General features: G+C 44.8%; 1 protein-coding gene across 2 annotated transcripts in view; it reads left to right on the top strand.

The window, feature by feature from the left end:
* Positions 1 to 5,611: 5,611 nt before the first annotated feature.
* LOC139546359 (AF4/FMR2 family member 3-like) overlaps positions 5,612 to 16,063 on the top strand; it is a 78,090-nt gene continuing 67,638 nt past the window's right edge. The window contains exons 1-2 of one of the 2 annotated variants that reach the window (XM_071354652.1): positions 5,612 to 6,184; positions 10,089 to 10,133. In XM_071354652.1, the coding sequence (XP_071210753.1) occupies positions 6,116 to 6,184; positions 10,089 to 10,133 (114 nt within the window). In that variant the 5' untranslated portion in view covers positions 5,612 to 6,115. The remainder of the gene's footprint in view (positions 6,185 to 10,088; positions 10,134 to 16,063) is intronic. The other variant, XM_071354653.1, reaches the window with a different exon arrangement.

The raw sequence follows: 16,063 nt of genomic DNA, 5'->3' as shown, positions 1-16,063 counted from the left end.
AGCTTTACCTGGAATGCTTTTCCAACAGTCTTCAAGGAGTTCCCACATATGCTGAGCACTTGTTGGCTACTTTTCCTTCACTCTGCAGTCCAACTCATCCCATACCATCTCAATTGGGTTGAGGTTGGGTGATTGTGGAGACCAGGTCATCTGATGCAGCACTCCATCACTCTCCTTCTTGGTCAAATAGCCCTTACAGAGTCTGGAGGTATGTTGGGTCATTGTCCTATTGAATAACAAATGATAGTCCCACTAAGTGCAAACCAGATGGGATAGTGTAGTAGTGTAGTGTCGCTGCAGAATGCTGTGTTAGCCATGCTGGTTAAGTGTGCCTTGAATTCTAAATAAATCACAGACAGTGTCACCAGCAAAGCACCCCCACACCATCACACCTCCTCTTCCATGCTTCCCAGGGGGAGCCACACATGCGGAGATCATCCGTTCACCTACTCTGCGTCTCACAAAGACACGGCGGTTGGAACAAAAAATCTCAAATTTGGACTCCTCAGAACAAACAAAAAAAACTTCACTGGTCTAATGTCCATTGCTTGTGTTTCTTGGCCCAAGCAAGTCTCTTCTTCTTATTGGTGTCCTTTAGTAGTGGTTTCTTTGCAGCAATTCAACCATGAAGGCCTGATTCACACGGTCTCCTCTGAACAGTTGATGTTGAGATGTGTCTGTTACTTGAACTCTGTGAAGCATTTATTTGGGCTGCAATTTCTGAGGCTGATAACTCTAATGAACTTATCCTCTGCAGCAGAGGCAACTCTGGGTCTTCCTTTCCTGTGGCGGTCCTCATGAGAGCCAGTTGCATCGGGCTGGTGCCATGTACCCCGGCCCGAGGAGAGACGCACTGGAGACCAGATGCGTAGAGCCGGCTTCATGGCACCTGGCTCGATGCCCACTCTAGCCCGGCCGATACGAGGCGCTGCTATGTACCGCACCGGGCTATGCACACGTACTGGAGACACCGTGCGCTCTTCCGCATAACACGGTGTCTGCCCGTACGCTCGCTCTCCACGGTAAGCACAGGGAGTTGGCTCAGGTCTCCTACCTGGCTTAGCCACACTCCCCGTGTGCCCCCCAAGACATTTTTGGGGCTGCCTCTCTGGCTTCCAGACGCGCTTTCGTTCAGCCTCCTCATACCGCCGCCTCTCCGCTTTCGCTGCCTCCAGCTCAGCCTTTGGGCGGCGATATTCACCAGCCTGTGCCCAGGGTCCCTTACCATCCAGAATCTCCTCCCAAGTCCATTTCTCCAGATATCGCTGCCGCAGCTACTGCTGCCCATTACCACGCTGCTTGGTCCGGTTGTGGTGGGTGGTTCTGTAACGGAATTCGTCCTCCTCATCTGACGAGGAGTAAGAAAGGTCGGACCAATGTGCTGCGTGGTAAGTGTCCATTATATTTAATAATACTGAACACGACAACAATACAAAAATAACAAAGTGAATAGAATAGAAAACCGAAACAGTTCCGTGTGGAACACACAAACACAGAAGACAACCACCCACAAAACACAACAGAAAACAGGCTACCTAAATATGGTTCCCAATCAGAGACAATGACTAACACCTGCCTCTGATTGAGAACCATATCAGGCCAAACGAAAAACCCAACATAGAAACACAAAACATAGATAACCCACCCAACTCACGCCCTGACCATACTAAAACAAAGAAAATACAAAAGAACTAAGGTCAGAACGTGACAAGCGCTTGAGGGCTTTTGCGACTGCACTTCAAGAAAATGTCTAAATTCTTGAAATGTTCCGGATTGACTGACCTTCATGTCTTAAAGTAATTATGGATTGTCGTTTCTCTTTGCCATTTCGGAATTTGATGCTTATACCATGCCGAGAATAGATGAGGTGATAGAAAGACTGGGAAATGTCTGGTTCATCAGTACACTTGACCTAACCAAGGGGTGTTGGCAGGTTCCTCTGACCCATTTAGCTCGTGAGAAGACGGCAATCTCCATTCCAGACGGCCTGCTCCAATATGTGCTGCTGCCCTTTTGACTTCATGGAGCCCCCACCATGTTTCAAAGGCTGATGGACCACATTCTGCGACCACATCAATCCTATGCTTCAGCCTAACTGGACGATGTGATAATCCACCGCCACACATGGGAGGAGCACCTAATCGGATTAACAGCAGTCACCAACGCCTTTCGGCAAGCAGGACTCACGGCCAACCCAAAGAAATGCACGCTGGGGGTAAGTGAAGAAAAGTATCTGGGCTATTCCATAAGGCGAGGGTTGATCAAACCACAAGAGCAGAAGGTCGCTGCAATCCAGGATTGGCCTCGACCAGTGAACAAGAAACAGGTACAGGCTTTCCTGGGAATAACCGGTTATTACAGACATTTCATCCAGGATTATGCAATCATTTCAGGACCCCTGTGTGACCTGACCCGGAAGGCCAAACCTGCCATGGTACAGTGGAACCCTGCGGCCGAGGAGGCATTTCAGAAACTGAAAACGGCCTTGTATTTGCTGGATTTCTCGAAGCCTCTGATTGTACAGACAGATGCATCCGACGCTAGAATTAGAGCTGTACTCTCGCAGGAATTTAATGGACTGGAACATCTTGCGCTGTAAGTTGATTCCCGTGAAACTAAGTATGCAACAATGGGAGAAGAGTGTTTGGCAATCAAATGGTCCTTGAAATATTATGTTCTGGGCTGCAAGTTTGTATTGATGACATTTCACGCTCCCCTTGCCCTGGATGAACCAGGATAAGGACACTAACACCAGGATCACCCTGTGGTTCCTCAGCCTGCAGCCTTTCCACTATCGGATCGTCCACCGTTCGGGTTCTAAACATGGTAATGCTGATGCCATGTCTCGTATGCATGCCATGTTTTCTTCGACCTCTCTGACCACAGGGTATGTGCCTGCCAGGTTTCTTTGTTTTTTGGCTGCTAGGACCAAGGACAGCAATGGGAAGTATTCTCCAGAGGCAGGACCACGGACAGCTCAGGGGAAACTTCTAGACTGCAGTTGAACAGCCACACCTGTCTCCAGTTGTAATCAGAGCCAAACTGCAGACAGGTGAAACCCATCAGTTCCTCTACTTAACTGTGCCCTGGGTTTTCTTTCTTTGTCTTTCTTTTATTTTTTTTTATCTTGGGCAGGTGAAGGAGTAGGAGGTTATTGGAGAGACAGAGCATACGGTGGAGAATGAAGTTTTAAAGAAAATTATGATTTCAACAAGGATCTAACCCAAAGACCTAACCTTGGACTACCTTCCACTGGTGATGAAGTGTTTATTCTGTTTGTTTTGGGTATTGTGAACTCAGAAAAAAAAGACACGTCCCTTTTTCAGGACCCTGTCTTTCAAAGATAATAAGTAAAAATCCAAATAACTTCACAGATCTTCATTGCAAAGGGTTTAAACACTGTTTCCCATGCTTGTTCAATAAACCATAAACAATTAATGAACATGCACCTGTGGAACGGTCGTTAAGACACTAACAGCTTAGACAGTAGGCAATTAAGGTCACAGTTCTGAAAACTTAGGACACTAAAGAGGCCTTTCTACTGACTCTGGAAAAACACCAAAAGAAATATGCCCAGGGTCCCTGCTCATCTGCGTGAACGTACCTTAGGCATGCTGCAAGGAGGCATGAGGACTGCCGATGTGGCCAGGGCAATAGATTGCAATGTCCGTACTGTGAGACGCCTAAGACAGAGCTACAGGGAGACAGGATGGACAGCTGATCGTCCTCGCAGTGACAGACCACGTGTAACAACACCTGCACAGGATTGGTACATCTGAATATCACACCGGCGGGACAGGTACAGGATGGCAACAACAACTGTCCGAGTTACACCAGGAACGCACAATCCCTCCATCAGTCCTCAGACTGTTCGCAATAGGCTGAGAGAGGCTGGACTGAGGGCTTGTAGGCCTGTTGTAAGGCAGGTCCTCACCAGACATCACCGGCAAGCGAAGATCCCGGATCTCAATCCCATTGAGCACGTCTGGGACCTGTTGGATTGGAGGGTGAGGGCTAGGGCCATTCCCCCTAGAAATGTCTGGGAACTTGCAGGTGCCTTGGTGGAAGAGTGGGTTAACATCTCACAGCAAGAACTGGCAAATCTGGTGCAGTCAATGAGGAGGAGATGCACTGCAGTACTTAATGCAGCTGGTGGCCACACCAGATACTGACTGTTACTTTTGATTTTGACCCCCCCTTCGTTCAGGGACACATTATTCCATTTATGTTAGTCATATGTCTGTGGAACTTGTTCAGTTTATGTCTCAGTTGTTGAATCCTGTTATGTTCATACAAATATTTACATGTTAAGTTTGCTGAAAATAAACGCAGTTGACAGTGAGGATGTTTTTTTTTCTTCTGAGTTTTTATGAAATTTGTTGCCAAAGCCTGCTAGTAGTAAACCAGTTTAACCCTTCACTTGGACTGGGTTGTGTGTTTGTATGTTTAAACTCTGCTTACAAAGAACCCGGTGCTAAAAACGCTACAATATATATATTTTGTATTCTATCAGAAAAAGGACATGTTTGACTTTCAGAAAAACATATAGGTCAAGCTCAGGCACTTATTTTTGGTTCATAATCCTAACAGGGTAGAAATTTGTAGCCCAAATTAGCCATCACTCTATGAGTAAGCAAAATTGAACTAGCATAATTGTGAACACTTGATTTTAACTCCTCTATCAAACATTAACGTTTTGAAATGTTAATTTTTCTATAATTTAGCCTAACAGGGTGGACATTGGAGTGGGAAAGATTTTAATTAACACCCCCGGACATGGCCTACATCCACTGAAGAACATAAATTCCTTTTCAAGATCCATATTGTTGTGTTACGGTAAACAATACCTGACCTTATATTTAAAGACTTTACACTCAACACAGGTCAGTAGCTTTCCCCAAACACACACCACGCATTTAGGACAGATTCGTGTGTTTTTCATTCATACAATAAATACATTTGGACACAATTGAGAAAATTTATATTATTTCACCTTTTAATAAAGCTGCTGAGTTAGTCAAGCGCTTTATCTCCCAGATAGCCGCATACTGACTAGTTTAGGCTGCAGAGACAAATATAAGGCCAAAATAATGATGACGTAATGAACGATTCGCATCTCCTTTTGTGACGTTTTTTTTGCCTGTCAGTTCCGAGTCAACTTTATTCATGTGATTACCACTTAAATAAATGCACGCATCCTTATTATGGCTCCCTTATTATTTGTGTATTCCCTCCACTTCTCCTTGCAGATAAAACTTATGAAAAACGACCACATTTCCCATCTTTCTCTCTGTCTCAGAGGAGCAATAGGGCGGTTCTGGGGATTTGCGTCACCTTCCTTGTTCAGGGTTGCTTTAAATCTATTTGGTCTCCGCTGTTGTTAATCTCCACTTAAACCCGATCCTCCTTTCACCTCTGTCCACCTCTCCCTCTCTCTCTCTTTCTCTGCCAGCGGGATCTGGGGCACGAACATGAGTCATATTTCACTAGAACAACACAAAGTCCACACAACACAGACCCGCCGTGCCGCCTCTCAGTGCCGCAGACACCGCCTCCAGCAGAGTGCATTAGCGCTAATGATTACACATGCATTTACTGGCAGGATGCGAAGAGCGCAAAACAACAATTGAACAGAAAGTCAAACCTTCCACTTCTATAGAGATTGTACATTGAGTGCATGGTGAAATTGTGCACTACGCTGTGCTACCATTCAAAAACGCATAAGGAGGAGTGTGCGCGACATTGTTTCCGTTTGTGCGTGTGGGTCATTGGTGTGGGTGTGTAGGGGAAACCTGGTCAGCAGGCTAGTCAGTGTCTGATATAGCAGCGCTCCTCGCCTATGTTAGAACTTCGTGGCTGAACACATTACCGATGTGTCATGCCATGTTTTTTAGCGCGGAGCTCTGTCATGCGAATCCCCTGGTACGCCCACGCACAGCGCACGCACGCTCGTTCACTCCCAAGACGACACCAAATCCGTGACTCTCTCCAGTTGAGCTGGTGACGCTGTTCGCTCTCTGGCGGTAGAACGGCGATGTTTGGCATTTGTACCGATTTGTGCTTGTACGGTGCGTCTTCTGTGAGATGGACGGATGGAGAGGACCAGTGACCAAACATGCCTACAGTCCTCCGCAGCACGGGAAAACTTTCCATCGTCTGTTCACTGATTCGTTGCGCATCTCAGGTGAGAAGAGATACATTACGTTGTTTTGCTTTTTTTTGTTTAACTTGAAGCGTAACTTACTATTTTGTAGTCTAATATAATTTGTTGGAACTTTTATAAAAATGTTTGGACGGTTATTGCATTTCATTTCTCATTTGCAAATTATTATTTAAAAAAACGTGTATTTAACCTTTATTTAACTAGGCAACCTTTAATTTGAAAACACAATTAACGATAAAATATGCTTAATGCAACATAGCTAGTGTAGGAGGTATTGCAAATACAAAGCAACAATTAAAATGAGTTAATTTTATATTGATTTATACAGTAGACTGCATTGTCACGATAAGATGTAAAATCAGTTTAGGACTCTTGCGGTTAGTGACGGTTAAACCCATTTCCGTCGTTGACAGGCCAAGCGCTACCTTATGTTTTCGGTTTAGATTCAAGCATGCTCTGTTCTAAATATAGAAAGAAACGTTAGAGAATTATAAAGACTTTCAAATCAAGCTGCACTGCAAGTTGATCCTGGTGAATCTTTCACCTCGGCCTATTGGCGCTGTAGGTCACAGGTGGTGGGAGAATAGTTGGCTTGCATGCTGTTTGTTTGCAGGTGTTGTGATGGGTTGTGGTTGGTTTGGGCACTGGAGACCACGGTGTGTGTCTGGAGAGTTGCACCACCATTACCGTAGGCTGCTGATGCTACTGTTAATAGATGTGAGAAATGCATTATGCAAAATGACACTTATAGTCTTCTATGGCTACACTTTAAGCATTGTGTTCGATGACAGGGCTGCACGTACACACACATCACACCTTCATGCCAGTGCTGCCCTGATTACGCAGTCAGACAGTGGAGTTACTCATAGAGAGAGAGAGAGAGAGAGAGCGAGAGAGTACATAGAACACAGTGCCCACAGAATATGAGAGGCTGTAAAAGGGGTTAGAGAGAAGGACAGAGGGAGGCAGTAAAGGGGGTTAGAGAGAAGGACAGAGGGAGGCAGTAAAGGGGGTTAGAGAGAAGGACAGAGGGAGGCAGTAAAGGGGGTTAGAGAGAAGGACAGAGGGAGGCAGTAAAGGGGGTTAGAGAGAAGGACAGAGGGAGGCAGTAAAGGGGGTTAGAGAGAAGGACAGAGGGAGGCAGTAAAGGGGGTTAGAGAGAAGGACAGAGGGAGGCAGTAAATGGGGTTAGAGAGAAGGACAGAGGGAGGCAGTAAAGGGGGTTAGAGAGAAGGACAGAGGGAGGCAGTAAATGGGGTTAGAGAGGACAGAGGGAGGCAGTAAAGGGGGTTAGAGAGAAGGACAGAGGGAGGCAGTAAAGGGGGCGATCTACCAAATGTCTGTCTCTCTCTCTTTATTTTTCTTTCTTCTCTATTTCTTTCTCTCTCTCTCTCTCTCAATTCAATTTAAGGGCTTTATTGGCATGGGAAACATATGTTTACATTGCCAAAGCAAGTGAAGTAGATAATATACAAAGTTAAATAAATAATAAAAATGAACAGTAAACATTACACTCACAAAAGTTCAAAAAGAATAAAGACATTTCAAATGTCATATTATGTCTATATACGGTGTTGTAGCGCTGTACAAAAGGGAAAATACATTAACAATAAATATGGGTTGTATTTACAATGGTGTTTGTTCCTGCCCTTTTCTTGTGGAAACAAGTCACAAATCTTGCTGCTGTGACGGCACATTGTGGTATTTCACCCAGTAGATATGGGAGTTTATCAAAATTGGGCTTGTTTTTGAATTCTTTGTGGATCTGTGTAATCTGTGGGAAATATGTGTCTCAAATATTGTCATATATTTGGCAGGAGGTTATGAAGTGCAGCTCAGTTTCCACCTCATTTTGTGAGCAGGGTGCACATAGCCTGTCTTCTCTTGAGAGAGCCAGTTTTGCCTATGGCGGCCTTTCTCAATAGCAAGGCTATGCTCACTGAGTCTCTCTCTCTTCTCTCATTCGTTCTTTTTCTCTCTGTCTCTATATGCAGCATCTGGAACAGGAAATGGTGGTGGCAGACGTGTGTTTGTGTGTGTGTGTGTGCAGATTAGCTGTACCTGGGCCAAACAGATGAGCAAGAGTCATTTTGATGTAGGGTCACATGCTCTGGTTTGGTTTTGCAATCTATATTTGTCAAGGCATTCTCATTGGTTACTGAAAGACCACCACTGTATAGACCAATGATGTATATAAACCCTAGATTGCTATTGCTGTGTATTGGCCACCAGTGAGAGGCTCTGAAGCCACCGGTCGGCCATATTGGCATTCCCTAGAAGGAGCAGTCGTCCATAGGAATGAATGGAATTCTACAGTTTGTCAATTCAATGTTTCAAGGACAAAATTAACTTAACATTAGAACTTACAAAAATCAATATTAGTATTTTTATGTTTAGCTCACATAATATAACTTAAAAGTATGCATTAGGTGTCTGTAATACACTATATATACACAAGTATATGGACACCCCTTCAAATTAGTGGATTCGGCTATTTCAGCCACACAGGTGTATAAAACCGAGCACACAGCCATGCACTCTCCATAGACAAACACTGGCAGTAGAATGGCCTTACTGAAGAGCTCAGTGATCTGCAAAGTGGCACCATCATAGGATGCCACCTTTCCAACTAGTCAGTTAATACAATTTGTGCCCTAATTATCTGGAAGATAGATAATGAGTACATAGAACACAGTGCCCACAGAATATGGGAGGCAGTAAAAAGGACTAGAGAGTTAGCACATAGCCTGTCTTCTCTTGAGAGCCAGGTCTGACTGCGGCGGCCTTTCTCAATAGCAAGGCTATGCTCACTGAGTGTCTCTCTCTCTCTCTCTCCAAACATATGCCCTGCTAGAGCTGCCCCGGTCAACTGTAAGTGATGTTATTGTGAAGTGAAGCAACAATGGCTCAGCCGCGAAGTGGTAGACCACACAGAACGGGACCGCTGAAGCGCATAGGGCTGTCCTCTGTTGCAACACTCACTACCGAGTTCCAAACTGCCTCTGGAAGCAACGTCAGCACAAGAACTGTTCATCTGGAGCTTCATGAAATGGGTTTCCAAGGCCGAGCAGCTGCACACAAGCCTAAAATCAGCATGCGCAATGCCAAGCGTCAGCTGGAGTGGTGTAAAGCTCACCGCCATTGGAATCTGGAGCAGTGGAAACGCGTTCTCTTGAGTAAAGAATCACGCTTCACCATCTGGCAGTCCAACGGACGAATCAGAGTTTGGCGGATGTCAGGAGAACGCTACCTGCCCTTATGCTTACTGCCAACTGTAAAGTTTGGTGGAGGAGGAATAATGGTCTGGGACTGTTTTTCATGGTTCAGTCTAGGCCCCTTAGTTCCAGTGAAGGGAAATATTAATGCTACAGCATACAATTACATTCTAGACGATTCTGTGCTTCCAACAATGTGGCAGCAGTTTGGGGAAGGCCCTTTCCTGTTTCAGCATGACAATGCCCCCGTGTACAAAGAGAAGTACATACAGAAATGTTTTTTTGAAATCGGTGTGGAAGAACTTGACTGGCCTGAGCCCTGACCTCAACCCCATCAAACACCTTTGGGATGAATTGGAACACCGACTGCGAGCCAGGCCTAATCGCCCAACATCAGTGCCCGATCTCACTAACGCTCTTGTGGCTGAATGGACGCAGTGGAGAATATTTGTGACAAAAAACAAATGTAGACATTAATACATCCATTTCTATAGCTTCCAGAATCTTTTTTACGATGGTTTGGGAGAGCCAAGATGGAGGCTTCAACACAGCACCCCCTATCAGTCATCTAGTGTATATATTAATCATTGGTATAGACCTCCATAACAACTTCATATTTTTAGCCCTGTAGATGTTATACTGTACCTTACTTAGTGGATGCTTCTATATCTATAGGACTTTTCTCAAAACATTTCTCTGTCCTCACACAGGTCACAGGAAGTGAGCGTAACGGCTGTTCCAAAGATATTCTAGGGGTAAGAGATGGTTTACTTTATACTCTCACCCTACAGTACCACCATAACTACTGCACTGATCTACGCCGCTCTGCACTAGTTGAATCAGATGGGTTAGTGCTGGGCTGGAACAAATGTGTGTGGTAATATAGGTTACACTCTCTCCTATCCTCTTATTGGTGGTTGCCCTGAGGCTTTTAGTAACAGGCCTTTGGGGGAATCTATGTTGTTTTTGTTTGCTAAACTGAACATGTCTGACTGTAGCCTGTCTGACTGTAACAGAGCAATCTATGACTGTAACCTGTCTGACTGTAACAGAGTAATGTCTGACTGTAACCTGTCTGACTATAACAGAGTAATGTCTGACTGTAGCCTGTCTGACTGTAGCCTGTCTGACTGTAACAGAGCAATCTATGACTGTAACCTGTCTGACTATAACAGAGTAATGTCTGACTGTAGCCTGTCTGACTGTAACCTGTCTGACTGTAACAGAGCAATGTCTGACTGTAGCCTGTCTGACTGTAACAGAGCAATGTCTGACTGTAGCCTGTCTGACTGTAACAGGGGCAATATCTGACTGTAACAGAGCAATATCTGACTGTAACAGAGCAATGTCTGACTAGCCTGTCTGACTGTAACAGAGCAATGTCTGACTGTAGCCTGTCTGACAGTAACAGGGGCAATATCTGACTGTAACAGAGCAATATCTGACTGTAACAGAGCAATGTCTGACTGTAGCCTGTCTGACTGTAACCTGTCTGACTGTAACAGAGCAATATCTGACTGTAACAGAGCAATATCTGACTGTACCAGAGCAATGTCTGACTGTAACAGAGAAATATCTGACTGTAACAGAGCAATGTCTGACTGTAGCCTGTCTGACTGTAACCTGTCTGACTGTAACAGAGTAATGTCTGACAGTAGCCTGTCTGACTGTAACAGAGAAATTTCTGACTGTAACCGGTCTGACTATAACAGAGTAATGTCTGACTGTAGCCTGTTTGACTGTAACCTGTCTGACTGTAACAGAGCAATGTCTGAGTGTAGCCTGTCTGACTGTAACAGAGCAATATCTGACTGTAACAGAGCAATGTCTGACTGTAGCCTGTCTGACTGTAACAGAGCAATGTCTGACTGTAGCCTGTCTGACAGTAACAGAGCAATGTCTGACTGTAGCCTGTCTGACTGTAGCCTGTCTGACTGTAGCCTGTCTGACTGTAACAGAATAATGTCCGACTGTAACCTGTCTGACTGTAACAGAGCAATGTCTGACTGTAGCCTGTCTGACAGTAACAGAGCAATGTCTGACTGTAGCCTGTCTGACAGTAACAGAGCAATGTCTGACTGTAGCCTGTCTGACTGTAACAGAGCAATGTCTGACTGTAACAGAGCAATGTCTGACTGTAACAGAGCAATGTCTGAATGTAGCCTGTCTGACTGTAACAGAGCAATGTCTGAATGTAGCCTGTCTGACTGTAACAGAGCAATGTCTGAATGTAGCCTGTCTGACTGTAGCCTGCCTTCTGAAAGTAAGTCTCAATGTGCGGTTCCCATTCTACCTGTTCCTAGCCAGAAGACAAACACAGGAAAGAGAGATAAAGAGAAGGGAGAGAGAGAGAGAAATAGGGAGTGGTAGGAGATCAGAGAGAGAGGAGAGAGAAATAGGGAGTGGTAGGAAATCAGAGAGGAAGGAGAGAGAAATAGGGAGTGGTAGGAGAGAGGAGAGAGAAATAGGGAGTGGTAGGAGATCAGAGAGAGAGGAGAGAGAAATAGGGAGTGGTAGGAGATCAGAGAGAGAGGAGAGAGTAATAGGGAGTGGTAGGAGATCAGGGAGAGAGGAGAGAGAAATAGGGAGTGGTAGGAGATCAGGGAGAGAGGAGAGAGAAATAGGGAGTGGTAGGAGATCAGAGAGAGAGGAGAGAGAAATAGGGAGTGGTAGGAGATCAGGGAGAGAGGAGAGAGAAATAGGGAGTGGTAGGAGATCAGGGAGAGAGGAGAGAGAAATAGGGAGTGGTAGGAGATCAGAGAGAGAGGAGAGAGAAATAGGGAGTGGTAGGAGATCAGGGAGAGAGGAGAGAGAAATAGGGAGTGGTAGGAGATCAGGGAGAGAGAAATAGGAAGAGCGAAGGAGGAGCAGACAGAGGGGGAGAGAGGAGAGAGATAGCAACACAGTGACTAGGGTCTGGTTTTAATGATAAACTCTGTTGTCATAGAGGAACTATGTCACTGCCTACGTCACTACTTTATCAGCTTGAATAAAATACTAAATAGTAGCTAGCAGGATGGAGATCACAAAGGTTATTTTTGATGACTGCATTTCGTAAGTGACTGGTTTGCATCAACTACCTTAACTAAAATCACTACAAAGGTTTTGAATCGCGACGTTCTGGCATGTCTGCCTCGTGATTTGTTGGGAGAGTCCCCGGACGTAGGCAGTGACATAGTTCCTCTATGCGAAAATAGTTCATCATTGAAACCAGACCCTAGTCACTGTGTTGTCATCTATCTGCTCCCTCTCCTGGGAAGGCTTGTTGTTTTGAGAGGAGGGATGAGGAACGAGGGATGAATCGGTGTCCTTGGTGACTGAGGGAGGAGAGGCGAGATAATGAAGTGACAGGAGGAGTAGAGAGAAGGAACACTTGCCCTCCGGGGTTGTGGGGAAAGTGTTTATGAAGAAGAGGGGAATGAAATGCTTTACTTTTATTTAGTTTAGCTTTACCATTGTGTGTGTGTGTGTGTGTGTGTGTGTGTGTGTGTGTGTGTGTGTGTGTGTGTGTGTGTGTGTGTGTGTGTGTGTGTGTGTGTGTGTGTGTGTGTGTGTGTGTGTGTGTGTGTGTGTGTGTGTGTGTGTGTGTGTGTGTGTGTGTGTGTGTGTGTGTGTGTGTGTTAGACTGAATGAATGAAAGGAGACATGCTTCTTAGAGCAGAATGAAGCTCCATCTCTCTGCTGTTCTCACATCTCTATCTACATGTTCATCTCTCTGCTGTTCTCACATCTCTATCTACATGTTCATCTCTCTGCTGTTCTCACATCTCTATCTACATGTTCATCTCTCTGCTGTTCTCACATCTCTATCTACATGTTCATCTCTCTGCTGTTCTCACACGTCTCTATCTACATGTCCATCTCTCTGCTGTTCTCACATCTCTATCTACATGTCCATCTCTCTGCTGTTCTCACACATCTCTATCTACATGTTCATCTCTCTGCTGTTCTCACGTCTCTATCTACATGTCCATCTCTCTGCTGTTCTCACACGTCTCTATCTACATGTTCATCTCTCTGCTGTTCTCACACGTCTCTATCTACATGTCCATCTCTCTGCTGTTCTCACATCTCTATCTACATGTCCATCTCTCTGCTGTTCTCACACATCTCTATCTACATGTTCATCTCTCTGCTGTTCTCACATCTCTATCTACATGTTCATCTCTCTGCTGTTCTCACACGTCTCTATCTACATGTCCATCTCTCTGCTGTTCTCACATCTCTATCTACATGTCCATCTCTCTGCTGTTCTCACACATCTCTATCTACATGTTCATCTCTCTGCTGTTCTCACGTCTCTATCTACATGTCCATCTCTCTGCTGTTCTCACACGTCTCTATCTACATGTTCATCTCTCTGCTGTTCTCACATCTCTATCTACATGTTCATCTCTCTGCTGTTCTCACATCTCTATCTACATGTTCATCTCTTTGCTGTTCTCACATCTCTATCTACATGTTCATCTCTCTGCTGTTCTCACATCTCTATCTACATGTTCATCTCTCTGCTGTTCTCACACGTCTCTATCTACATGTTCATCTCTCTGCTGTTCTCATACGACTCTATCTACATGTTCATCTCTCTGCTGTTCTCACACGTCTCTATCTACATGTTCATCTCTCTGCTGTTCTCACATCTCTATCTACATGTTCATCTCTCTGCTGTTCTCACATCTCTATCTACATGTCCATCTCTCTGCTGTTCTCACATCTCTGTCTACATGTTCATCTCTCTGCTGTTCTCACGTCTCTATCTACATGTCCATCTCTCTGCTGTTCTCACACGTCTCTATCTACATGTTCATCTCTCTGCTGTTCTCACATCTCTATCTACATGTTCATCTCTCTGCTGTTCTCACATCTCTATCTACATGTCCATCTCTCTGCTGTTTTCACATCTCTATCTACATGTTCATCTCTCTGCTGTTCACACATCTCTATCTACATGTCCATCTCTCTGCTGTTCTCACATCTCTATCTACATGTTCATCTCTCTGCTGTTCTCACACGTCTCTATCTACATGTCCATCTCTCTGCTGTTCTCACATCTCTATCTACATGTTCATCTCTCTGCTGTTCTCACGTCTCTATCTACATGTCCATCTCTCTGCTGTTCTCACACATCTCTATCTACATGTCCATCTCTCTGCTGTTCTCACACATCTCTATCTACATGTCCATCTCTCTGCTGTTCTCACACATCTCTATCTACATGTCCATCTCTCTGCTGTTCTCACACATCTCTATCTACATGTCCATCTCTCTGCTGTTCTCACACGTCTCTCTGCTGTTCTCACATCTCTATCTACATGTTCATCTCTCTGCTGTTCTCTCACGTCTCTATCTACATGTCCATCTCTCTGCTGTTCTCACACGTCTCTATCTACATGTTCATCTCTCTGCTCTTCTCACACGTCTCTATCTACATGTCCATCTCTCTGCTGTTCTCACGTCTCTATCTACATGTCCATCTCTCTGCTGTTCTCACATCTCTATCTACATGTCCATCTCTCTGCTGTTCTCACACGTCTCTATCTACATGTCCATCTCTCTGCTGTTCTCACACATCTCTATCTACATGTTCATCTCTCTGCTGTTTTCACATCTCTATCTACATGTTCATCTCTCTGCTGTTCTCACGTCTCTATCTACATGTCCATCTCTCTGCTGTTCTCACACGTCTCTCTGCTGTTCTCACATCTCTATCTACATGTTCATCTCTCTGCTGTTCTCACATCTTTATCTACATGTTCATCTCTCTGCTGTTCTCACATGTCTCTATCTACATGTTCATCTCTCTGCTGTTCTCACATGTCTCTATCTACATGTTCATCTCTCTGCTGTTCTCACATCTCTATCTACATGTTCATCTCTCTGCTGTTCTCACGTCTCTATCTACATGTTCATATCTCTGCTGTTCTCACGTCTCTATCTTCCTGTCCATCTCTCTGCTGTTCTCACACGTCTCTATCTACATGTTCATCTCTCTGCTGTTCTCACGTCTCTATCTACATGTCCATCTCTCTGCTGTTCTCACATCTCTATCTACATGTTCATCTCTCTGCTGTTCTCACATCTCTATCTACATGTTCATCTCTCTGCTGTTCTCACATCTCTATCTACATGTTCATCTCTCTGCTGTTCTCACATCTCTATCTACATGTTCATCTCTCTGCTGTTCTCTCACGTCTCTATCTACATGTTCATCTCTCTGCTGTTCTCACGTCTCTATCTACATGTTCATCTCTCTGCTGTTCTCACATCTCTATCTACATGTTCATCTCTCTGCTGTTCTCACACGTCTCTATCTACATGTTCATCTCTCTGCTGTTCTCACGTCTCTATCTACATGTTCATCTCTCTGCTGTTCTCACGTCTCTATCTACATGTTCATCTCTCTGCTGTTCTCACGTCTCTATCTACATGTCCATCTCTCTGCTGTTCTCACACATCTCTATCTACATGTCCATCTCCCTGCTGTTCTCACACATCTCTATCTACATGTCCATCTCTCTGCTGTTCTCACGTCTCTATCTACATGTTCATCTCTCTGCTGTTCTCACGTCTCTATCTACATGTTCATCTCTCTGCTGTTCTCACACGTCTCTATCTACATGTCCATCTCTCTGCTGTTCTCACACGTCTCTATCTACATGTTCATCTCTCTGCTGTTCTCACGTCT

The sequence above is a fragment of the Salvelinus alpinus genome, chromosome 20 (assembly GCF_045679555.1).
Source record: "Salvelinus alpinus chromosome 20, SLU_Salpinus.1, whole genome shotgun sequence".
In the NCBI taxonomy this organism is placed as follows: domain Eukaryota; kingdom Metazoa; phylum Chordata; class Actinopteri; order Salmoniformes; family Salmonidae; genus Salvelinus; species Salvelinus alpinus.
This window is presented reverse-complemented; position numbering and strand designations above follow the sequence as displayed.